The 27,169-nt window shown below is 39.9% G+C and overlaps 1 protein-coding gene across 7 annotated transcripts in view; it reads right to left on the reverse strand.

Moving 5' to 3' along the window:
* Window positions 1–27,169, reverse strand: part of rrbp1b (ribosome binding protein 1b) — a 105,892-nt gene that overhangs the window by 27,375 nt on the left and 51,348 nt on the right. For all 7 annotated transcript variants that reach the window (XM_080721966.1, XM_080721969.1, XM_080721971.1 and 4 more), the window contains exons 19-24: window positions 15,153–15,193; window positions 13,538–13,625; window positions 12,616–12,708; window positions 11,397–11,477; window positions 9,854–9,946; window positions 2,574–2,663 (exon numbers count right to left, since the gene is read on the reverse strand). In XM_080721966.1, coding sequence (XP_080578092.1) covers window positions 2,574–2,663; window positions 9,854–9,946; window positions 11,397–11,477; window positions 12,616–12,708; window positions 13,538–13,625; window positions 15,153–15,193 — 486 coding nt within the window. The remainder of the gene's footprint in view (window positions 1–2,573; window positions 2,664–9,853; window positions 9,947–11,396; window positions 11,478–12,615; window positions 12,709–13,537; window positions 13,626–15,152; window positions 15,194–27,169) is intronic.

Raw genomic sequence — 27,169 nt, forward strand, 5'->3', positions numbered from 1 at the left:
TGCTAGATATCTAGGATTCTGCTCCCAGATCATCCAATGCTAGATATCTAGGATTCTGCTCCCAGATCATCCAAATCGTACAGAAATGCTTCTTTTTTTTCAACAGACCATATCTAAAGAACGGATCGTCGGCGTCACATTCCTTCTTTACCGAGCAAAAGAAGACATGATTATGGATTACAAAACAGCATGTACTGTAAACACACACCGTGGCCACGCCCCTGGCTTCTGTGGTTCCTTCAAACCAAGGTCAAAGATGAAAACGCTGGTGGTTTTGCATTTCTGAATTATAAAAACTACCTGGCAGAAAAAGTGTTGAAAGTTTCTTTCCGTCTGTAAAAAATAAAGGTTTTGACCTCATGGTCTCAGCCAGGACGGTCCTGTACCGTTCACACTCTGTATGTACAGTATGTGATATATATGTTACAGTACGTTTGGGTAACTCAGTACGTTCATTGTAAGAGCGCTTGTTTTGTCGTTCACCACACACCAATCACCACCAGATGGCGACGACAGCCATTCACTAGTGAAGGCGCTGACGTCACTCGTTTGCGACTCTTTCTTTATTTACTAGCCTAGCTCGGCAGTGTTTAGCCATTAGCTTACTATGAGCTAGGGAGCGCTCCATTGTAGTCACTTGGACAGGGCGTTTAACGTGGGCTCACCACGGCTTCGTAACTCGCGCGGTTCGCGGCCACTCGCGCCTGTGGCGCTCGGGGGCGAAGAGCAGGACCAAGGTCCGCTGGCCTTCGCGCCGCTTGCAATGTCGTGGACAATCGAGCGGCTCCGCCTGGAGGACGTTCTTGTAGCTCAAAGCGACCGCTTGTTCCGCCCCGTGCCGCACGACGAGTGCTCCGTTTCTCGACCGTACTGTTTCTCTATCAAACCGTGACATATATATATATATATATATATATATATATATATATATATATACATACTCACAGTCTCAGCCAGTACAGTACGATACTGCTCACATTCTGTCTGCATGTACAGTATGGTATATTAAAGGGTCTACACCATGCTTTTAAAACTATATTTTTTGTATAAATATATGCTAAAAATGTTGTCTTAGACAGGTTTTAACCCTCAACAAACACTCTGACCATTCTTTTTGTTTGTTCTAGCTCTACTATAATGAGGCTCTCCAGCTGCAATACCAAAACGGCCTCTGTTTGCTCAGGGTTAGTGGGGTTTTTCCACCCCTCCCCCCTCCCCTCCTCTTCACTCCTCCCCGGACCCCACGTTGACAACAAATAATGTTAATATTGGGCCAATACAAAAATAGGATAATGTTGCAGCTCTGATTATAGCCTACTGTAGGCCTATGTTGTATGTTATAGGCCTACTGTCAAATGACACAGGGCGACCGTTGCTAGACCAGACATTACAGAAAGTTAATCTACATTAGACAATCAACCCCACCTGCATTGTATTTATGTATTAAAAAAAAGTTAAAAAAAAAAAAAATGTTTTGAAAAAAAAAAATTTGGAGAAAAAAAAAGAAGCTTTTTGAAAAAAAAGAAAAGTTTTTTGAAAAAAAAGAAAAGTTTTTGAAAAAAAAAGTTTTTTGAAAAAAGTTTTTGAAAAAAAAGTTTTTTGAAAAAAAGTTTTTGAAAAAAAAATGTTTTGAAAAAAAAAATGTTTTGAAAAAAAATGAAAACATTTTTTTTTTATTTTATTTTTTTATTTACTCTGAAAAAAAAAACGGGAATCCGTGTGACGTCACACGGATCAACTCTCAGAACAGCACTGTTCTGAGAACCCGTGGAAAGCTTTTCATCTCTGTCTTCCCAAAACCAGAGAAAGACACAATGGTCAGAAATAGGACTTTGTGAGGATAGAAGGTGCCAGTGGGACCCCAAAAAAAGGTTTTAAAATAGAAAAAGTGAAAATTCATGGTGTAGGTCCTTTAAAGGTGTACAGTATATATATATAAATAATATCTTACGGTCTCAGCCAGTACAGAGCGGTATTGTTCACATTCTGTCTGCATGTACAGTGTGGTATATTAAAGGTGTGGTATATTAAAGGTGTGGTATATTAACACATCGGACGCCCACGTGGTTTTGACGTCTTAATTTGCTGGTGCCCATGGCAACGCGTCATTTTACCTACCGGCGAGAGTACTGGCGAGAAAAGTAATCCGAGTAAATGTAATCCGAGTATGTCCTGTTTATTTCGCGAAAATCTTTTCTTTCAGTCAGGACCGTTTTTTTATCATTTCTAAGCCACAGTGTTTGTGTTACGGCATGTAGAAGAGGCTGCCGTTTTGAGAAAAAAATGAAAAAAGGAAGAGAATCCGGAGAAAACAGCATTTTTGTGCAGCCGCTAAACAGGAAGTCAACGAGACACACAGCACGTCCGGGTGACGTAATTGCGCGCTGCATGTTGGGAAATGGAGTTTGTTTCATCACCGCGGTAGCCAAGTGCAGTAGCTACAGTACAGTATAGTTTACTGTACAACGCGTCAAACGCGTCGTGGGCCTCCAGCGACATCAAAGAAATTGACTTGTAGACACCACGTGGGCATCCGATGTGTTAAAGGTGTGGTATATTAAAGGTGTACATACGGTCTCAGCCAGTACAGAGCGGTACTGTTCACATTCTGTCTGCATGCTCTTCTGAGTCTCTTCTGCTTCCTGCAGCTTCAACAGAACTTCCTGGAACAACAGGACAAGGAAGTTACAATAACCAATCAGATGACAGGATGTTACAATAACCAATCAGATGACAGGATGTAAGTTAACCTGGTTAAAAACACAACTTCCTGGAACAACAGGACAAGGATGTAAGCAAAGATGTTTAATAAGTGAAGATAGGGCAACCTGGTTGGATCCACTAGGGTACCACATTGTACACAAATCCTACAAATAGCCTGCTAAGTGGGCTCTGACGGCAAATCCCGCAAGAGTGGGTTTACTGGTGCTAGTCATGTGAGAGTGTGTTTACTGGTACTAGAGTCATGTGAGAGTGTGTTTACTGGTACTAGAGTCATGTGTTTACTGGTACTACAGTCATGTGAGAGTGTGTTTACTGGTACTAGAGTCATGTGTTTACTGGTACTACAGTCATGTGAGAGTGTGTTTACTGGTACTAGAGTCATGTGTTTACTGGTACTACAGTCATGTGAGAGTGTTTTTACTGGTACTAGAGTCATGTGTTTACTGGTACTACAGTCATGTGAGAGTGTGTTTACTGGTACTAGAGTCATGTGAGAGTGTGTTTACTGGTACTACAGTCATGTGAGAGTGGGTTTACTGGTACTACAGTCATGTGAGAGTGGGTTTACTGGTACTACAGTCATGTGAGAGTGTGTTTACTGGTACTACAGTCATGTGAGAGTGTGTTTACTGGTACTAGAGTCATGTGAGAGTGTGTTTACTGGTACTACAGTCATGTGAGAGTGGGTTTACTGGTACTACAGTCATGTGAGAGTGTGTTTACTGGTACTACAGTCATGTGAGAGTGGGTTTACTGGTACTACAGTCATGTGAGAGTGTGTTTACTGGTACTACAGTCATGTGAGAGTGTGTTTACTGGTACTAGAGTCATGTGAGAGTGTGTTTACTGGTACTACAGTCATGTGAGAGTGTGTTTACTGGTACTACAGTCATGTGAGAGTGTGTTTACTGGTACTACAGTCATGTGAGAGTGGGTTTACTGGTACTACAGTCATGTGAGAGTGTGTTTACTGGTACTAGAGTCATGTGAGAGTGTGTTTACTGGTACTAGAGTCATGTGAGAGTGTGTTTACTGGTACTACAGTCATGTGTTTACTGGTACTACAGTCATGTGAGAGAGTGTTTACTGGTACTAGAGTCATGTGTTTACTGGTACTACAGTCATGTGAGAGAGTGTTTACTGGTACTAGAGTCATATGAGAGTGTGTTTACTGGTACTACAGTCATGTGAGAGTGGGTTTACTGGTACTACAGTCATGTGAGAGTGGGTTTACTGGTACTACAGTCATGTGAGAGTGTGTTTACTGGTACTACAGTCATGTGAGAGTGTGTTTACTGGTACTACAGTCATGTGAGAGTGTGTTTACTGGTACTAGTCATGTGAGAGTGTGTTTACTGGTACTACAGTCATGTGAGAGTGTGTTTACTGGTACTAGAGTCATGTGAGAGTGTGTTTACTGGTACTACAGTCATGTGAGAGTGTGTTTACTGGTACTACAGTCATGTGAGAGTGTGTTTACTGGTACTATAGAGTCATGTGAGAGTGTGTTTACTGGTACTAGAGTCATGTGAGAGTGTGTTTACTGGTACTACAGTCATGTGAGAGTGTGTTTACTGGTACTAGAGTCATGTGAGAGTGTGTTTACTGGTACTAGAGTCATGTGAGAGTGTGTTTACTGGTACTACAGTCATGTGAGAGTGTGTTTACTGGTACTACAGTCATGTGAGAGTGTGTTTACTGGTACTATAGAGTCATGTGAGAGTGTGTTTACTGGTACTAGAGTCATGTGAGAGTGTGTTTACTGGTACTACAGTCATGTGAGAGTGTGTTTACTGGCACTAGTGAGAGTGTGTTTACTGGTACTAGAGTCATGTGTTTACTGGTACTACAGTCATGTGAGAGTGTGTTTACTGGTACTACAGTCATGTGAGAGTGTGTTTACTGGTACTACAGTCATGTGAGAGTGTGTTTACTGGCACTAGTGAGAGTGTGTTTACTGGTACTAGAGTCATGTGTTTACTGGTACTACAGTCATGTGAGAGTGTGTTTACTGGTACTACAGTCATGTGAGAGTGGGTTTACTGGTACTACAGTCATGTGAGAGTGGGTTTACTGGTACTACAGTCATGTGAGAGTGTGTTTACTGGTACTACAGTCATGTGAGAGTGTGTTTACTGGTACTACAGTCATGTGAGAGTGTGTTTACTGGCACTAGTGAGAGTGTGTTTACTGGTACTAGAGTCATGTGTTTACTGGTACTACAGTCATGTGAGAGTGTGTTTACTGGTACTACAGTCATGTGAGAGTGGGTTTACTGGTACTACAGTCATGTGAGAGTGTGTTTACTGGTACTACAGTCATGTGAGAGTGGGTTTACTGGTGCTAGAGTCATGTGAGAGTGTGTTTACTGGTACTACAGTCATGTGAGAGTGTGTTTACTGGTACTACAGTCATGTGAGAGTGTGTTTACTGGTACTAGAGTCATGTGAGAGTGTGTTTACTGGTACTAGAGTCATGTGAGAGTGTGTTTACTGGTACTACAGTCATGTGAGAGTGTGTTTACTGGTACTACAGTCATGTGAGAGTGTGTTTACTGGTACTATAGAGTCATGTGAGAGTGTGTTTACTGGTACTAGAGTCATGTGAGAGTGTGTTTACTGGTACTACAGTCATGTGAGAGTGTGTTTACTGGTACTAGAGTCATGTGAGAGTGTGTTTACTGGTACTAGAGTCATGTGAGAGTGTGTTTACTGGTACTACAGTCATGTGAGAGTGTGTTTACTGGTACTACAGTCATGTGAGAGTGTGTTTACTGGTACTATAGAGTCATGTGAGAGTGTGTTTACTGGTACTAGAGTCATGTGAGAGTGTGTTTACTGGTACTACAGTCATGTGAGAGTGTGTTTACTGGCACTAGTGAGAGTGTGTTTACTGGTACTAGAGTCATGTGTTTACTGGTACTACAGTCATGTGAGAGTGTGTTTACTGGTACTACAGTCATGTGAGAGTGTGTTTACTGGTACTACAGTCATGTGAGAGTGTGTTTACTGGTACTACAGTCATGTGAGAGTGTGTTTACTGGCACTAGTGAGAGTGTGTTTACTGGTACTAGAGTCATGTGTTTACTGGTACTACAGTCATGTGAGAGTGTGTTTACTGGTACTACAGTCATGTGAGAGTGGGTTTACTGGTACTACAGTCATGTGAGAGTGGGTTTACTGGTACTACAGTCATGTGAGAGTGTGTTTACTGGTACTACAGTCATGTGAGAGTGTGTTTACTGGTACTACAGTCATGTGAGAGTGTGTTTACTGGCACTAGTGAGAGTGTGTTTACTGGTACTAGAGTCATGTGTTTACTGGTACTACAGTCATGTGAGAGTGTGTTTACTGGTACTACAGTCATGTGAGAGTGGGTTTACTGGTACTACAGTCATGTGAGAGTGGGTTTACTGGTACTACAGTCATGTGAGAGTGGGTTTACTGGTGCTAGGGTCATGTGAGAGTGTGTTTACTGGTACTACAGTCATGTGAGAGTGTGTTTACTGGTACTACAGTCATGTGAGAGTGTGTTTACTGGTACTACAGTCATGTGAGAGTGGGTTTACTGGTGCTAGAGTCATGTGAGAGTGTGTTTACTGGTACTACAGTCATGTGAGAGTGTGTTTACTGGTACTACAGTCATGTGAGAGTGGGTTTACTGGTACTACAGTCATGTGAGAGTGGGTTTACTGGTGCTAGAGTCATGTGAGAGTGTGTTTACTGGTACTACAGTCATGTGAGAGTGTGTTTACTGGTACTACAGTAATGGAGTTTGTGTGTGAGGTTTGTGTGTGAAAGTCCCACGAGAGTGTGTTGCTGGGACAGAGACAGGGCGATAATAAAGTTGATTTTCTCCTTTTTTCGTGTCGCTGAAAAAAAGCCACACTAGTATGACAATTTTGTTAATATTACAGTATGTGGCTTTGTGACGAAGGGGTCTAATATTCAGTTCAGTGACCGTGGAGATAAAGAAGTTAACCTGGTTAACAATAACTGCTATAACTGCTGTGATGTGATGTGATGGGTTAGCTAACCTGGTTAACAATAACTGCTATAACTGCTGTGATGTGATGTGATGGGTTAGTGTGAGCCCCAAACAATGCGCACAACACATCACGTTATTCAGTTTGGCAAATTTTATATGCATATTCGCGTCGCTTCGCTAATTTGCGAATGTAAACAGACGTGCACCACATGACGTACAGTAACCTCCGTTAAACGCAGCACTTCCGCTAGAACCAACCGGAGGTCGTATCGACCCAGGGTGACCTGGTGCTACAATAACCAATCACACTGATGACATGGATTCACTCACACGTTATCAACCTGTCCTCTCTATTGAGGGCCCCTCAACCTGTCCTCTCTATTGAGGGCCCCTCATTTCAACCTGTCCTCTCTATTGAGGGCCCCTCATTTCAACCTGTCCTCTCTATTGAGGGCCCCTCAACCTGTCCACTCTATTGAGGGCCCCTCATTTCAACCTGTCCTCTCTATTGAGGGCCCCTCAACCTGTCCACTCTATTGAGGGCCCCTCATTTCAACCTGTCCACTCTATTGAGGGCCCCTCATTTCAACCTGTCCACTCTATTGAGGGCCCCTCATTTCAACCTGTCCTCTCTATTGAGGGCCCCTCATTTCAACCTGTCCTCTCTATTGAGGGCCCCTCATTTCAACCTGTCCTCTCTATTGAGGGCCCCTCAACCTGTCCTCTCTATTGAGGGCCCCTCGACCTGTCCTCTCTATTGAGGGCCCCTCAACCTGTCCTCTCTATTGAGGGCCCCTCAACCTGTCCTCTCTATTGAGGGCCCCTCATTTCAACCTGTCCTCTCTATTGAGGGCCCCTCAACCTGTCCTCTCTATTGAGGGCCCCTCATTTCAACCTGTCCTCTCTATTGAGGGCCCCTCATTTCAACCTGTCCTCTCTATTGAGGGCCCCTCAACCTGTCCTCTCTATTGAGGGCCTCTCATTTCAACCTGTCCTCTCTATTGAGGGCCCCTCAACCTGTCCTCTCTATTGAGGGGCCCCTCAACCTGTCCTCTCTATTGAGGGCCCCTCAACCTGTCCTCTCTATTGAGGGCCCCTCAACCTGTCCTCTCTATTGAGGGCCCCTCATTTCAACCTGTCCTCTCTATTGAGGGCCCCTCATTTCAACCTGTCCACTCTATTGAGGGCCCCTCATTTCAACCTGTCCACTCTATTGAGGGCCCCTCATTTCAACCTGTCCACTCTATTGAGGGCCCCTCATTTCAACCTGTCCACTCTATTGAGGGCCCCTCATTTCAACCTGTCCTCTCTATTGAGGGCCCCTCATTTCAACCTGTCCACTCTATTGAGGGCCCCTCAACCTGTCCTCTCTATTGAGGGCCCCTCATTTCAACCTGTCCTCTCTATTGAGGGCCCCTCAACCTTTCCTCTCTATTGAGGGCACCTCATTTCAACCTGTCCTCTCTATTGAGGGCCCCTCATTTCAACCTGTCCTCTCTATTGAGGGCCCCTCATTTCAACCTGTCCTCTCTATTGAGGGCCCATCATTTCAACCTGTCCACTCTATTGAGGGCCCCTCATTTCAACCTGTCCACTCTATTGAGGGCCCCTCATTTCAACCTGTCCTCTCTATTGAGGGCCCCTCAACCTGTCCTCTCTATTGAGGGCCCCTCAACCTGTCCTCTCTATTGAGGGCCCCTCATTTCAACCTGTCCTCTCTATTGAGGGCCCCTCATTTCAACCTGTCCACTCTATTGAGGGCCCCTCATTTCAACCTGTCCTCTCTATTGAGGGCCCCTCAACCTGTCCTCTCTATTGAGGGCCCCTCAACCTGTCCTCTCTATTGAGGGCCCCTCAACCTGTCCTCTCTATTGAGGGCCCCTCATTTCAACCTGTCCTCTCTATTGAGGGCCCCTCATTTCAACCTGTCCTCTCTATTGAGGGCCCCTCATTTCAACCTGTCCACTCTATTGAGGGCCCCTCATTTCAACCTGTCCTCTCTATTGAGGGCCCCTCATTTCAACCTGTCCTCTCTATTGAGGGCCCCTCATTTCAACCTGTCCTCTCTATTGAGGGCCCCTCATTTCAACCTGTCCACTCTATTGAGGGCCCCTCATTTCAACCTGTCCTCTCTATTGAGGGCCCCTCATTTCAACCTGTCCTCTCTATTGAGGGCCCCTCATTTCAACCTGTCCTCTCTATTGAGGGCCCCTCATTTCAACCTGTCCACTCTATTGAGGGCCCCTCATTTCAACCTGTCCTCTCTATTGAGGGCCGCTCATTTCAACCTGTCCTCTCTATTGAGGGCCCCTCATTTCAACCTGTCCTCTCTATTGAGGGCCCCTCATTTCAACCTGTCCACTCTATTGAGGGCCCCTCATTTCAACCTGTCCTCTCTATTGAGGGCCCCTCATTTCAACCTGTCCACTCTATTGAGGGCCCCTCATTTCAACCTGTCCACTCTATTGAGGGCCCCTCATTTCAACCTGTCCTCTCTATTGAGGGCCCCTCATTTCAACCTGTCCACTCTATTGAGGGCCCCTCAACCTGTCCTCTCTATTGAGGGCCCCTCATTTCAACCTGTCCTCTCTATTGAGGGCCCCTCATTTCAACCTGTCCTCTCTATTGAGGGCCCCTCATTTCAACCTGTCCTCTCTATTGAGGGCCCCTCATTTCAACCTGTCCTCTCTATTGAGGGCCCCTCATTTTGCTAAATAATCACAGTATGGGATGTAGTGGTGGAGGGGATCTGGGTTTTAGTTCATTCATTTAGTTTGTTTTCATATTAAATTGTCACAAAAACACCACAAACTGCAGGACGGAGACAGAGCCTGTCCACCCATTGGCTGTGATTGAATTGAGAGAATTGCACATTTTAGAGCTATAATCTCGGGACGAGTTGTTAGCTTGTAGATCAGCTTTTTTCAGCTATTCTTTTTTTAAATAGTAATCTGGCATGAAGACTACATTTTGTCTGATGTACAAGCTCACAATGCATCGCTTTCCCTCAGTGGATGTAAAAAATAGCATAGATTTCAGACTATGTAATGATTGATTGATTTGTGTGCATGCGTGCGACCTGTTTGTGCGTGCGTGCGTGCGTGCGTGCGTGCGTGCGTGCGTGCGTGTGTGTGTGCGTTACCTCTGAGCTGGTAGTGTGTTCTAGTTGTGTAGTTGTAGTGTGTTGTGATTTCTCTTCCAGAGCTTTCATTGTAAACACTTCCAACCACGACTCCTGTTTCACACAATGAACACACAATAAACACACAATTAACACACAATGACACACAATGAACACACAATGTCATAAAACGTACGTAAGTAATGCCAAGCAGGGCCTTGGTGAGTTAGGGCCTTGGTTTGATGCCTGTGGATCTCCATATATGGGCATAAGGGGGTACCCTAACATTCTCATTTTCGGCCTGGGATTTATGACATCAGAAATCTCCATGGACTTTTTATTTTATTTTATCTTTTATTAATAATAATAATATGTATCCATATACATACAATATATGTTATGCCCATACATGGAGATCCCTTTCTGAACAAGCCACACAGATATGGGCCATGCCTTTGCCATCTGGACAGTCCATATATGGGCATAAGGGGGTACCCTAACATTCTCATTTTCGGCCTGGGATTTATGACATCAGAAATCTCCATGTATGGGCATAAAAGTTTTTTCTTTTTCTGGGAATGACCATATATGGACTATTATACCCTGAGAAATCTCGTAGCTTGTCTGACTGTCAGTACAGGAAGTGATGTCACGTGACATCCTTTTTATGCCCATATATGAGTAATTCTGTACCACATCACTAAGACTCACTGACATCACGTGACATCACTTCCTGTACTGACAGTCAGACAATACTGACAGTCAGACAATCTAGGAGATTTCTCAGGGTAAAATGTGACCTTCGGTCGCAACAAGAACTGCAGTAATAAACATCCATACAGCATGTTATTAATAACACAGTAATAAACATCCATACAGCATGTTATTAATAACACAGTAATAACACAGTAATAAACATCCATACAGCATGTTATTAATAACACAGTAATAAACATCCATACAGCATGTTATTAATAACACAGTAATAACACAGTAATAAACATCCATACAGCATGTTATTAATAACACAGTAATAAACATCCATACAGCATGTTATTAATAACACAGTAATAACACAGTAATAAACATCCATACAGCATGTTATTAATAACACAGTAATAAACATCCATACAGCATGTTATTAATAACACAGTAATAACACAGTAATAAACATCCATACAGCATGTTATTAATAACACAGTAATAACACAGTAATAAACATCCATACAGCATGTTATTAATAACACAGTAATAAACATCCATACAGCATGTTATTAATAACACAGTAATAACACAGTAATAAACATCCATACAGCATGTTATTAATAACACAGTAATAAACATCCATACAGCATGTTATTAATAACACAGTAATAACACAGTAATAAACATCCATACAGCATGTTATTAATAACACAGTAATAAACATCCATACAGCATGTTATTAATAACACAGTAATAAACATCCATACAGCATGTTATTAATAACACAGTAATAACACAGTAATAAACATCCATACAGCATGTTATTCCAGCACTGAGAGATAAAGCAGTGTCAACACACCTGATCTGTCTCCATGGTAACCTCAGGGAACAGAGTCTGGAGGGACTTCTGGAACCCTGTCACCTTCTGCTCAGCTGCAGCCTGCATGCACACGCGCACGCACGCACGCACGCACGCACACACACACACACACACACACACACGCACACACACACACACACGCACACGCGCGCACACACACACACACACACACACACACACACACACACACACACACACACACACACACACACAAAAGTGTCAAAGCAGTCATTGATGTGTGTAAATACAGAACATTATCTTACAGTTTGGCTGCTACTGTAAAAGAGGTTACAGCCACTCTGGTCTGGTCTGGGGGGTTTGGCTCTTACAGTAGGCTGCTACTGTAAAAGAGGTTACAGACCACTCTGGTCTGGTCTGGGGGGTTTGGTTCTTACAGTAGGCTGCTACTGTAAAAGAGGTTACAGACCACTCTGGTCTGGTCTGGGGGGTTTGGCTCTTACAGGAGGCTGCTACTGTAAAAGAGGTTGTAGACCACTGGTCTGGTCTGAGGGGTTTGGCTCTTACAGGAGGCTGCTACTGTAAAAGAGGTTGTAGACCACTGGTCTGGTCTGAGGGGTTTGGCTCTTACAGTAGGCTGCTACTGTAAAAGAGGTTACAGACCACTGCTACTTCAAACTGCTAAAAAGACAAATCCTATCCAGTACTGAACACAGTACTGTGTTTTATTTGTCTGCCATTCAATGCTATATGAGTTTTAAAAAAAGGACCCCAATTGAAACAAGCCCGGAGGCTCTCTTACTGTGTTTACCCTTTGTACAGTGAACTGTACTGTTCAGCTAACTGTATCTTTTCCTATGCAAACTGATAGTACAGTCTTCAATCAATCAGTCATACTGACCAGTTCAGCTCTCATCTGGACCATCCTCTACATTACAGTAAAGTACAGTAATAACACAGTAACATCTATAAGTCATACTGACCAGTTCAGCTCTCATCTGGACCATCCTCTACAGTACAGTAAAGTACAGTAATAACACAGTAACATCTATAAGTCATACTGACCAGTTCAGCTCTCATCTGGACCATCCTCTACAGTACAGTAAAGTACAGTAATAACACAGTAACATCTATAAGTCATACTGACCAGTTCAGCTCTCATCTGGACCATCCTCTACAGTACAGTAAAGTACAGTAATAACACAGTAATAACACAGTAACATCTATAAGTCATACTGACCAGTTCAGCTCTCATCTGGACCATCCTCTCCTCACTCAGCCTCTCTGCAGCAGACAGAGCCTCCATGGCTGACCAGTTCTTCTCTCTCAGCTCCTGAACACAATACGACACAACAGACCCCAGAAATTAAGACAACACAACACAATGAAGACAACACAACACAACACAACACAACACAACACAACACAACACAACACAACACAATGAAGACAACACAACACAACAGACCAGACATTACGCACCACCCTCACACACAAACTCCAGTTTGTTCAGCTCAGCACAAAGGAGAATCATTACAAAAAGACCCAATATCTAAAGGGTAGGGTAGGTGATTTATCTTTGGTTAAAATAAGTGTTAAATAGCTCTACGATATAGAGTTTATTCAGTAACAGTGTTAATAGCTCTATATTCTGATAGTACTATATGAGTGTTTGTTCAGTAACAGTGTTAAATAGTATAGTATGATATGATATGATATGATATGATATGATATGATATGATATGATATGATATGATATGATATAGAGTGATTGTTCAGTAACAGTGTTAAATAGTATAGTATGATATGATATGATATGATATGATATGATATGATATGATATGATATGATATGATATAGAGTGATTGTAACAGGAGTCTCCTTGTCTCTCAAGTCCTTTATTATCCTCATTGTAACAATAATGACTTTCAGCAGTGATTTATGCTCTTTGCAACAATGAGAATCATCCTCATTGTACCAATGAGAGTCATGAGGATACTGACTACTGACAGTCCCAGAAAGAATCAGGATGAAACAGGGTGAAAAAGGGACTAAGAAAGCATCAGAAAGCATCAGGGTGGAACAGGGTGAAACAGGGACTAAGAAAGCATCAGAAAGCATCAGGGTGGAACAGGGTCAAACAGGGTCAAACAGGGACTCACGTTGCTCTTGTTCTTCATGCTCTCCATCTCATCCTTCACCGTCTGAAGCTCATCTTCCAGAGACAACAGCTCAGAGTCCTTCTCCAAACTACAACACAACATCATGCAGTAGTTTACACAACACAACACAACACTGTATATACAAACTACAACACACCACAACACATCACTGTGTATACAAACTACAACACAACACATCACTGTATATACAAACTACAACACAACACATCACTGTGTATACAAACTACAATACAACACTGTGTATACAAACTACAACACAACATCATGCAGTAGTTTACACAACACATCACTGTGTATACAAACTACAACACAACACATCACTGTGTATACAAACTACAATACAACACTGTGTATACAAACTACAACACAACATCATGCAGTAGTTTACACAACACAACACAACACATCACTGTGTATACAAACTACAACACAACACATCACTGTGTATACAAACTACAACACAACAAACACATCACTGTGTATACACACTACAACACAACACAACACATCACTGTGTATACAAACTACGACACAACACATCACTGTGTATACAAACTACAACACAACACATCACTGTGTATACAAACTACAACACAACACATCACTGTGTATACAAACTACAACACAACACAACACAACACAACACAACACTGTGTATACAAACTACAACACAACACATCACTGTATATACAAACTACAACACACCACAACACTGTGTACACAAACTACAACACAACACAACACAACACTGTGTACACAAACTACAACACAACACATCACTGTGTATACAAACTACAACACAACACATCACTGTGTATACAAACTACAACACAACACAACACTGTGTACACAAACTACAACACAACACAACACAACACAACACTGTGTACACAAACTACAACACAACACATCACTGTGTATACAAACTACAACACAACACATCACTGTGTACACAAACTACAACACAACACAACACAACACTGTGTATACAAACTACAACACAACACATCACTGTGTACACAAACTACAACACAACACAACACTGTGTATACAAACTACAACACAACACATCACTGTGTACACAAACTATAACACAACACAACACAACACTGTGTACACAAACTACAACACAACATCACACAGTATGTTTGTGTGTTTTCGCCCTACTTGATCAAACTACAGCGTCACACAGCAGCATCAAAAGCAACAGATCTACAAGCTCTTACCTTTCAAAAGGCTGATCACTAAAGCAACAGATCTACAAGCTCATACCTTTCAAAAGGCTGATCACTAAAGCAACAGATCTACAAGCTCTTACCTTTCAAAAGGCTGATCAATAAAGCAACAGATCTACAAGCTCTTACCTTTCAAAAGGCTGATCAATAAAGCAACAGATCTACAAGCTCTTACCTTTCAAAAGGCTGATCAATAAAGCAACAGATCTACAAGCTCATACCTTTCAAAAGGCTGATCAATAAAGCAACAGATCTACAAGCTCATACCTTTCAAAAGGCTGATCAATAAAGCAACAGATCTACAAGCTCTTACCTTTCAAAAGGCTGATCAATAAAGCAACAGATCTACAAGCTCTTACCTTTCAAAAGGCTGATCACTTTCAGTCTCACTTCCAGACTCCTGGAATAACAGATCAAAATAACACACCGTTAAAACATGACAGCAACACTATGACCATGTTTATCATAGACATCAGATGTTATACTGTACATATACAGTACATATATGTATATGTGCTCTGTTAGGGGTAGTTTTAGACTGTAGAATGAATAAACTAACATTGTTCTGTTAGGGTTAGTGTCAGAAGAATGTTCTGTTAGGCTAATGTTAGACTGTAGAATGAATAAACGTACACTGTTCTGTTAGGCTAATGTTAGGCTAATGTTAGGCAGTAGAATGAATAAACTTACACTGTTCTGTTAGGGTTAGTGTCAGAAGAATGTTCTGTTAGGCTAATGTTAGACAGTAGAATGAATAAAGTAAACTTACACTGTTCTGTTATGGTTAGTGTCAGAAGAATGTTCTGTTAAAGGGCCTACACCATGCTTTTAAAACTATATTTTTTGTATAAATATATGCTCAAAATTGAGTCTTAGACAGGTTTTAACCCTCAACAAACACTCTGACCATTCTTTTTGTTTGTTCTAGCTCTACTATAATGAGGCTCTCCAGCTGCAATACCAAAACGGCCTCTGTTTGCTCAGGGGTTTTTCCACCCCTCCCCCCTCCCCTCCTCTTCACTCCTCCCCGGACCCCACGTTGACAACAAATAATGTTAATATTGGGCCAATACAAAAATAGGATCATGTTGCAGCTCTGATTATAGCCTACTGGCCTATGTTGTATGTTATAGGTCTACTGTCAAATGACACAGGGCGACCGTTGCTAGACCAGACATTACAGAAAGTTAATCTACATTAGACAATCAACCCCACCTGCATTGTATTTAAAAAAAGTTTTTTGAAAAAAAAAGTTTTTTGAAAAAAAAAAAGTTTTTTGAAAAAAAAGTTTTTTGAAAAAAAAAGTTTTTGAAAAAAGTTTTTTGAAAAAAAAAAAGTTTTTGAAAAAAAAGTTTTGAAAAAAAAGTTTTTGAAAAAAAAAAACATTTTTTGAAAAAAAAATGTTTTGAAAAAAAAAATAACACCGTTAAAACACGACAGCAACACTATGACCATGTTTATCATAGACATCAGATGTTATACTGTACATATACAGTACATATAAGTATATGTGCTCTGTTAGGGGTAGTTTTAGACTGTAGAATGAATAAAATAACATTGTTCTGTTAGGGTTAGTGTCAGAAGAATGTTCTGTTAGGCTAATGTTAGACTGTAGAATGAATAAACGTACACTGTTCTGTTAGGCTAATGTTAGGCTAATGTTAGGCAGTAGAATGAATAAACTTACACTGTTCTGTTAGGGTTAGTGTCAGAAGAATGTTCTGTTAGGCTAATGTTAGACAGTAGAATGAATAAAGTAAACTTACACTGTTCTGTTATGGTTAGTGTCAGAAGAATGTTCTGTTAAAGGGCCTACACCATGCTTTTAAAACTATATTTTTTGTATAAATATATGCTCAAAATTGAGTCTTAGACAGGTTTTAACCCTCAACAAACACTCTGACCATTCTTTTTGTTTGTTCTAGCTCTACTATAATGAGGCTCTCCAGCTGCAATACCAAAACGGCCTCTGTTTGCTCAGGGGTTTTTCCACCCCTCCCCTCCTCTTCACTCCTCCCCGGACCCCACGTTGACAACAAATAATGTTAACTCTTTGAGTGCCACCCCTTTCACCACTAGAGGGCGCCCAGTGACCAGAGAAAATCCCATAGAGATATGCTGGTATATGCAGGTATATGCAGAAGCCCTGCAGCCATGACTTGCCTGAACACTTTCCTTTGTGCATGTACAGGAAGAGGATGAAGTTAGCTTGAAGTTAGCTATTGGCTTCCAAGCATTTTAGAAGCCTTATTTTCGTCAACTTAGCCATGATTAAACCTTGCACACCTCATGCATGGGAAAAAAACAGAGAAGAATGAGCTCTAAAAAATCCAATGCAATCCTGGATTGCATTGGAGTGGATTTGTGCAGTTTGTTCACAGCTTTCAAACAAAAAAATCCGATTGGAAATCCGTTCAGGCATTCTTGAGATAATCGCCATTATGTTTTACATGTTATGTAAACAAACATGGCTGCCCTGTATGTTAGATGGGGTTGTATGGGGGTGGAACATGCAAAATCGCGATTGAAATCATGTTCACCAGATTTGATGGGGTCCAAAGAAAAAAAAAAAAAATTCAAAAAAATTTTTTTCCAAAAAAAAAAAAAATTTTTTTTTTTTTTTTTTTTTTTTTTTTTTTAAAAGCCGAACTTGTTCGGGATCGGCACACTGCGATACGCTAATAAAGCCGAACTAGTTCGGGATTGGCACTCAATGAGTTAATATTGGGCCAATACAAAAATAGGATAATGTTGCAGCTCTGATTATAGCCTACTGTAGGCCTATGTTGTATGTTATAGGTCTACTGTCAAATGACACAGGGCAACCGTTGCTAGACCAGACATTACAGAGAGTTAATCTACATTAGACAATCAACCCCACCTGCATTGTATTTAAAAAAAGTTTTTTTGAAAAAAAAAGTTTTTTGAAAAAAAAAAGTTTTTGAAAAAAAGTTTTTTGAAAAAAAGTTTTTGGAAAAAGTTTTTGAAAAAAAAAAGTTTTTTGAAAAAAAAATATTAAAAAAAAAAAAAAACATTTTTTGAAAAAAAACATTTTTGGAAAAAAAAAATAACACACCGTTAAAACATGACAGCAACACTATGACCATTTTTATCATAGACATCAGATGTTATACTGTACATATAGAGTACATATATGTATATGTGCTCTTACTCTGTTAGGGGTAGTTTTAGACTGTAGAATGAATAAACTAACAATGTTCTGTTAGGGTTAGTGTCAGAAGAATGTTCTGTTAGGCTAATGTTAGACTGTAGAATGAATAAACGTACACTGTTCTGTTAGGCTAATGTTAGGCTAATGTTAGGCAGTAGAATGAATAAACTTACACTGTTCTGTTAGGGTTAGTGTCAGAAGAATGTTCTGTTAGGCTAATGTTAGACAGTAGAATGAATAAAGTAAACTTACACTGTTCTGTTATGGTTAGTGTCAGAAGAATGTTCTGTTAAAGGGCCTACACCATGCTTTTAAAACTATATTTTTTGTATAAATATATGCTCAAAATTGAGTCTTAGACAGGTTTTAACCCTCAACAAACACTCTGACCATTCTTTTTGTTTGTTCTAGCTCTACTATAATGAGGCTCTCCAGCTGCAATACCAAAACGGCCTCTGTTTGCTCAGGGGTTTTTCCACCCCTCCCCCCTCCCCTCCTCTTCACTCCTCCCCGGACCCCACGTTGACAACAAATAATGTTAATATTGGGCCAATACAAAAATAGGATAATGTTGCAGCTCTGATTATAGCCTACTGGCCTATGTTGTATGTTATAGGTCTACTGTCAAATGACACAGGGCGACCGTTGCTAGACCAGACATTACAGAAAGTTAATCTACATTAGACAATCAACCCCACCTGCATTGTATTTAAAAAAAGTTTTTTGAAAAAAAAAGTTTTTTGAAAAAAAAAAAGTTTTTTGAAAAAAAAGTTTTTTGAAAAAAAAAGTTTTTGAAAAAAGTTTTTTGAAAAAAAAAAAGTTTTTGAAAAAAAAGTTTTGAAAAAAAAGTTTTTGAAAAAAAAAAAAACATTTTTTGAAAAAAAAATGTTTTGAAAAAAAAAATAACACACCGTTAAAACACGACAGCAACACTATGACCATGTTTATCATAGACATCAGATGTTATACTGTACATATACAGTACATATAAGTATATGTGCTCTGTTAGGGGTAGTTTTAGACTGTAGAATGAATAAAATAACATTGTTCTGTTAGGGTTAGTGTCAGAAAAATGTTCTGTTAGGCTAATGTTAGACTGTAGAATGAATAAACGTACACTGTTCTGTTAGGCTAATGTTAGGCTAATGTTAGGCAGTAGAATGAATAAACTTACACTGTTCTGTTAGGGTTAGTGTCAGAAGAATGTTCTGTTAGGCTAATGTTAGACAGTAGAATGAATAAAGTAAACTTACACTGTTCTGTTATGGTTAGTGTCAGAAGAATGTTCTGTTAAAGGGCCTACACCATGCTTTTAAAACTATATTTTTTGTATAAATATATGCTCAAAATTGAGTCTTAGACAGGTTTTAACCCTCAACAAACACTCTGACCATTCTTTTTGTTTGTTCTAGCTCTACTATAATGAGGCTCTCCAGCTGCAATACCAAAACGGCCTCTGTTTGCTCAGGGGTTTTTCCACCCCTCCCCTCCTCTTCACTCCTCCCCGGACCCCACCTGGACAACAAATAATGTTAATATTGGGCCAATACAAAAATAGGATAATGTTGCAGCTCTGATTATAGCCTACTGTAGGCCTATGTTGTATGTTATAGGTCTACTGTCAAATGACACAGGGCAACCGTTGCTAGACCAGACATTACAGAGAGTTAATCTACATTAGACAATCAACCCCACCTGCATTGTATTTAAAAAAAGTTTTTTTGAAAAAAAAAGTTTTTTGAAAAAAAAAAGTTTTTGAAAAAAAGTTTTTTGAAAAAAAGTTTTTTGAAAAAGTTTTTGAAAAAAAAAAGTTTTTTGAAAAAAAAATATTAAAAAAAAAAAAAAACATTTTTTGAAAAAAAACATTTTTGGAAAAAAAAAATAACACACCGTTAAAACATGACAGCAACACTATGACCATTTTTATCATAGACATCAGATGTTATACTGTACATATAGAGTACATATATGTATATGTGCTCTTACTCTGTTAGGGGTAGTTTTAGACTGTAGAATGAATAAACTAACAATGTTCTGTTAGGGTTAGTGTCAGAAGAATGTTCTGTTAGGCTAATGTTAGACTGTAGAATGAATAAACGTACACTGTTCTGTTAGGCTAATGTTAGGCTAATGTTAGGCAGTAGAATGAATAAACTTACACTGTTCTGTTAGGGTTAGTGTCAGAAGAATGTTCTGTTAGGCTAATGTTAGACAGTAGAATGAACTAGAAAAGAAAATTTCTAAGAAATTTTAAGTGTGCCTGCAGCTCGCTAAGTCTGTGCAACCTTGTGTAGCGGTTGGTGTTAGCATTAGCGTTATTAACATTAGCATTTTTTTGCATAAACTTTAACATTATTGTTCTTCATATGACACCACCCACATGTCTGTACGACAAACGGTTCACGAGAAAACAGGTCACTTCCTGTTTGGTGAGGGGCACTTCCTGTTTGGCGAAATAGGCCCCAATTAAGTTTAAGGACTCTTAATCTTGTCATTTGACGCAACCCGCGTGTCTGTATGACAAACGGTTCACGAGATCAAGGGTCACTTCCTGTTTGGTGAGGGGCACTTCCTGTTTGGCGAAATAGGCCCCAATTAAGGTCATGGACGATTAATGAATTAAAGCTGCAAGCAGCGATGACCGGGCCCTCGCAGCTCTACCCACGTCACAAGGCCAGCAGCCAATCAGAAACCAAACAGGAAGTCAGCCATTTTGACTAATTAGTGGCGTTTTGGCGCACGTCACAAGGCCAGCAGCCAATCAGAAACCAAACAGGAAGTCAGCCATTTCGACTAATTAGTGGCGTTTTGGCGCATTTTTGGCCGTTATCACGGGTCGCACTTTAACGACAGTTTTGTGAGAAAAAAAAAGTTTTTTGAGAAAAAAAAAAGTTTTTTGAGAAAAAAAAAATTGAAAAAAAAAAATTGAGAAAAAAATTTTTTTGAGGAAAAAACATTTTGAGAAAAAAAAATTTGAGAAAAAAAAATTTTGAGAAAAAAAAATTTGAGAAAAAAAAAATTTGAGAAAAAAAAATTTGAGAAAAAAAAATTTGAGAAAAAAAAATTGAGAAAATTTTTTTTTGAGAAAAACAATTTGAGAAAAAAAAATTGAGAAAAAAAAAATTGAGAAAAAAAAATTTTTGAGAAAAAAAAATTTGAGAAAAAAAAATTTGAGAAAAAAAAAATTTGAGAAAAAAAAATCTTTGAGAAAAAAAAATTTTTGAGGAAAAAAAAATGTATGACACCAGCCGCGAGTCTGTACGACAAACGGTTCATGAATTATAGAGGCACTTCCTGTTTGGTGAAGGGCACTTCCTGTTATAGAGGGGGCGGGGCTTAATCAATTACAGCTCATCCCTATTGGTCGGAAAAAGACCAAAGTTGTGTGAGCATTTTACATTTTAAATGACGTTGCTAGGCAAAAGTATGGCAGAGTTATTTGGCGCCAAAGTTTCTGGGTTTTTTTCGGAGTCCCCCATTCAAAGTCAATGGAGTTTTTGGGCGTCGTTTTTTGCGAATTACGTCGCAATGGTAACGCGGATCGGAAAGAAAAGTAATAGCACACCATTCCCGGCCGAGCCGCACGTTTTGATGTATATATTGCGGCGGTGGCGTAAATTGTGCGGCAGTTATTACGTGCTGAAGTTTCCCCCATTCTAAGTCAATGGGGTTTTTGGGCGTCATTTTTGGCGAATTACGTCGCAATGGTAACGCGGATCGGAAAGAAAAGTAATAGCACACCATTCCCGGCCGAGCCGCACGTTTTGATGTATATATTGCGGCGGTGGCGTAAATTGTGCGGCAGTTATTACGTGCCGAAATTTGTGGGATCATTATTATCACTAGAAAAGAAAATTTCTAAGAAATTTTGAGTGTGCCTGCAGCTCGCTAAGTGTGTGCAACCTTGTATAGCAGTTTTACATCAGCATTTTTATCATTAGCTTTAACATTAACATTTTTTTAGCATTAGCATTATCATAGATTTGTTTTCCTTTAAACATTAGGCATTTGTTAGCATTAGCATTTGTTAGCATTAGCATTTGTTAGCATTATCATGTATTAGCATTAGCGTGTGTTAGCATTAGCATTTGTTAGCATTAGCATGTATTAGCATTAGCATTTGTTAGCATTAGCATTAGCATATGTTAGCATTAGCATGTGTTAGCATTAGCATTTGTTAGCATTAGCATTCGTTAGCATTAGCATATGTTAGCATTAGCATTTGTTAGCATTAGCATTTGTTAGCATTAGCATTAGCATTTTTAGCATTAGCATTCGTAAGCATTAGCATATGTTAGCATTAGCATTAGCATTAGCATTTGTTAGCATTAGCATTTGTTAGCATTAGCATGTATTAGCATTAGCATTTGTTAGCATTAGCATTAGCATATGTTAGCATTAGCATGTGTTAGCATTAACATTTGTTAGCATTAGCATTTGCTAGCATTAGCATTCGTTAGCATTAGCATTTTTTGCATTAGCATTTGTTAACATTAGCATGTGTTAGCATTAGCATTAGCATTTGTTAGCATTAGCATTCGCATTTTTAGCATTAGCATTCGTTAGCATTAGCATATGTTAGCATTAGCATTTGTTAGCATTAGCATGTGTTAGCATTAGGATTAGCATGTGTTAGCATTAGCATGTGTTAGCATTAGCATTTGTTAGCATTAGCATTAGCGGTTAGCCGTTGGGACTGTGGGACCACCCACCGAGTTTGTGACCAGTAACGTGTTGGGAAGTGGAGACATGGCTGTTTAAAGCCCAGCCAATAGGAAGGCAGAGGGGGCGGGGCTTAAGCATTTACAGATAGTTCCTATTTGCCATGTAAGTACACACATCGAGTTTCGAGACGGTACCATGCTGCAAACTGGAGATAAAGCTGTTTAAAGCTAAGCCAATAGGAAGATAGGGGCGGGGCTTAAGAGGGGGCTGGGCTTAAGTAATAAGTCCCTATTGGCCGTTTAAGTCCAGACACCAAGTTTCAAGACGGTACCATGCTGTGAACTGGAGTAGTGGCTGTTTAAAACCCAGCCAATAGGAATACAGAGGGGGCGGGGCTTAATCAATTACAGCTCATCCCTATTGGCCGGAAAAGACCAAAGTTGTGTGTGCATTTTAAAGTTTAAATCACGTTGCTAGGCAAAATTATGGCAGAGTTATGTGGCGCCAAAGTTTCTGGGTTTTCTGGGTCCCCCATTCAAAGTCAATGAGGGTTTTTGCGCGTAGTTTTTTACGAATTACGTTGCCATGGTAACGCGGATCGGAAAGAAAAGTAATAGCACACCATTCCCGGCCGAGCCGCACGTTTTGATGTATATATTGCGGAGGTGGCGTAAATCTTGCGGCAGTTATTACGTGCCGAAATTTCCCCCATTCTAAGTCAATGGGGTTTTTGGGCGTCGTTTTTTGCGAATTACGTCGCAATGGTAACGCGGATCGGAAAGAAAAGTAATAGCACACCATTCCCGGCCGAGCCGCACGTTTTGATGTATATATTGCGGCGGTGGCGTAAATTGTGCGGCAGTTATTACGTGCAGAAATTCGTGGCGAAAGACTTAATGACTTAATGACTTAAGTATGGCGGATTACAATAAGTGTTTTGCTATTGCATAGCAGGCACACTTAATTAAGTATGGGGGATTACAATAAGTGTTCTGCTATTGCATAGCAGGCACACTTAATAAAGTAAACTTACACTGTTCTGTTATGGTTAGTGTCAGAAGAATGTTCTGTTAAAGGGCCTACACCATGCTTTTAAAACTATATTTTTTGTATAAATATATGCTCAAAATTGAGTCTTAGACAGGTTTTAACCCTCAACAAACACTCTGAACATTCTTTTTGTTTGTTCTAGCTCTACTATAATGAGGCTCTCCAGCTGCAATACCAAAACGGCCTCTGTTTGCTCAGGGGCGCATCTAGTGGGGTTTTTCCACCCCTCCCCCCTCCCCTCCTCTTCACTCCTCCCCGGACCCCACGTTGACAACAAATAATGTTAATATTGGGCCAATACAAAAATAGGATAATGTTGCAGCTCTGATTATAGCCTACTGTAGGCCTATGTTGTATGTTATAGGTCTACTGTCAAATGACACAAGGCAACCGTTGCTAGACCAGACATTACAGAAAGTTAATCTACATTAGACAATCAACCCCACCTGCATTGTATTTAAAAAAAGTTTTTTTGAAAAAAAAAGTTTTTTGAAAAAAAAAAGTTTTTGAAAAAAAGTTTTTTGAAAAAAAGTTTTTTGAAAAAAAAAGTTTTTGAAAAAAGTTTTGAAAAAAAAAGTTTTTGAAAAGAAAAAGTTTTTTGAAAAAAAAAACATTTTTTGAAAAAAAAACATTTTTTGAAAAAAAAAAGTTTTTTGAAAAAAAAATATTTAAAAAAAAAAAAACATTTTTTGAAAAAAAACATTTTTGGAAAAAAATAAATAACACACCGTTAAAACATGACAGCAACACTATGACCATTTTTATCATAGACATCAGATGTTATACTGTACATATAGAGTACATATATGTATATGTGCTCTTACTCTGTTAGGGGTAGTTTTAGACTGTAGAATGAATAAACTAGTCCCCCCAGGAATCCGCGGAGAAAAAGTTCTGATTCCGCGGTGAACAATCCTGATTCTGCGGAGAGCAATTCTTGATTCCGCGGCTTGAAAGTTAATATTCCGCGGGCATTAAAAAACTACGTAAAATTACCAGTTATGAAGCAAACATAATTTTTTATGTAATAATGAAGTAGAAATGAACTTATGAAATGAATTGCAATACCAAAACACTGTGAAACATTGTGGTTATCAAATAATCAACATCAATATTCTCTTTGTCCCTCTTGGGAAGATTTATTTATATGTGCCAGGCATGTCCCGTGGATGGAATTGGGAAACAGGGATTTGAGGGCAGACAGAAATCACATCCTCTTGTTTCACTCCAAAGTCATTTAGAGCATTGACTGCCGCATTTGCCACTGTTGAATGATTGCATTTGTCTAAGAAAACAGTGTCAACCAGATAGCTGCAGATTTCACCATATTCATCCTTGATGAGCGGAGACACCATTATGTTGAGCACGCAGCATCCTTCTGAATCAGAGAGAGAGAGAGAGAGAGAGAGAGAGAGAGAGAGAGAGAGAGAGAGAGAGAGAGAGAGAGACCTTTATTATCCCAAGGGGGAAATTCAGTTGCAGCAGTGTAAGGTTATTTACAAAGTTACAGAGAAAAAATAAAATAAAAACAAGAACAGAGTACAGTAAAGAGCAAGGTACATCAAGAAAGGGAACCTCTCTTACCTCTCTTGCAGTTGTGTATGGCCAGGGATGGCTCCCTCCCCCATTCACTACTCTGTTTTGCAAGAAACTTCTCATCAGACCTGGACAGTGGTGTGTTTGTTGATGTACAAGCCTACCAAAACAGAATACAAAACACAATACATTGATTGTACACATTTTGATAGATACTTTTTTCAAATAGTACAATTAAATGATTATACATTGGAGCTAAACTAAAATGATTTATTTATCTACCTTGACTAATTCATACTTTTTTCATATCAAGGTCCAATATTTATTCATTATTTAATGACATTTAGCTTCTCACTCAGACCCAAAACATAGAATATTTTGTTATTGTTTGGATAACATTTTGTTCACAATTCTATGCTGTATTGTTTTGATGTTGGTGCCATAGATAGAAGAGATAAACAGGCAACACGTTGATAAAACAACTCTTATACATTCTCTAATTGTGTACTTAGGCTATTGTAAATTAATGAATGCAGATGTTTAACAACAATTTAACTCTTGAGAGCGTAAAATGAAAACAAATGGACCCGTAATTATACCAAATGGACGCTTATGGGTTTCATTTTACCCTCTAAGAGTTAAATATATAGCGTTCATTTGGTTACCAACTCTTAAGGACCACCGGTTGAAAACCACTGGAGCACAAGTCAAGAATACATTACTAAAACGATAGCATACCTTCTCTCGTTCCTCTGCAGCCACGGTTTTGCTGGCGATTGTGGTTGTTGTGATGGCTTTTTGTCTTTTTAAGACTGTGTCTGCGGGCGTTGCTTGTTTTTTCTTCTGATGAAAGCAGCCAAGTGGTCTTTGATTGTTGAGTTGCGGCGGTAATCAAGAACTTTATTCTCCTCCTGTAATTCTGTGTATGATTTAGCTCTTTCAGCATAACATATCCCTGCTCACTCTGAGGGCTTGGACCCGGCATCGTAGCCGGAGGTCGGAGAAATCGCTCCATTACTCCATGTGCGTCTTTCTCACTGTGAGTCAAACAGTCAGACGATGTGCCTAGTTCCATAAAAAATCAGCACCATCCGCTCTGGTATCGTCACCACACACGAGACACAGCACATGAATACATGCCACGGCAAACAAAGCCATTTCCGTTTCCGTATCCGGCAACGAGGACCGGCTAGGCTGTGAGTCTTGTCCGTCTATATCACCGCGACATCTAGCGGCCGGGAAGAAAACTACATGTAAAATGTAATATTCTGCACCTCGTTTGTGCTATTCTGCGGACTGCTATGATATCCGCGGGAGGCTCTGATATCCGCGGAGGGCTTCGATTTCCGCGAAAATTTCCGTGATCGCGGAATCGCGGATTCCTGGGGGGACTAATAAACTAACAATGTTCTGTTAGGGTTAGTGTCAGAAGAATGTTCTGTTAGGCTAATGTTAGACTGTAGAATGAATAAACGTACACTGTTCTGTTAGGCTAATGTTAGGCTAATGTTAGGCAGTAGAATGAATAAACTTACACTGTTCTGTTAGGGTTAGTGTCAGAAGAATGTTCTGTTAGGCTAATGTTAGACAGTAGAATGAATAAAGTAAACTTACACTGTTCTGTTATGGTTAGTGTCAGAAGAATGTTCTGTTAAAGGGCCTACACCATGCTTTTAAAACTATATTTTTTGTATAAATATATGCTCAAAATTGAGTCTTAGACAGGTTTTAACCCTCAACAAACACTCTGAACATTCTTTTTGTTTGTTCTAGCTCTACTATAATGAGGCTCTCCAGCTGCAATACCAAAACGGCCTCTGTTTGCTCAGGGGCGCATCTAGTGGGGTTTTTCCACCCCTCCCCCCTCCCCTCCTCTTCACTCCTCCCCGGACCCCACGTTGACAACAAATAATGTTAATATTGGGCCAATACAAAAATAGGATAATGTTGCAG

Source organism: Nannobrachium achirus, assembly GCF_963921795.1.
Source record: "Nannobrachium achirus genome assembly, chromosome: 3".
NCBI classification, from domain to species: domain Eukaryota; kingdom Metazoa; phylum Chordata; class Actinopteri; order Myctophiformes; family Myctophidae; genus Nannobrachium; species Nannobrachium achirus.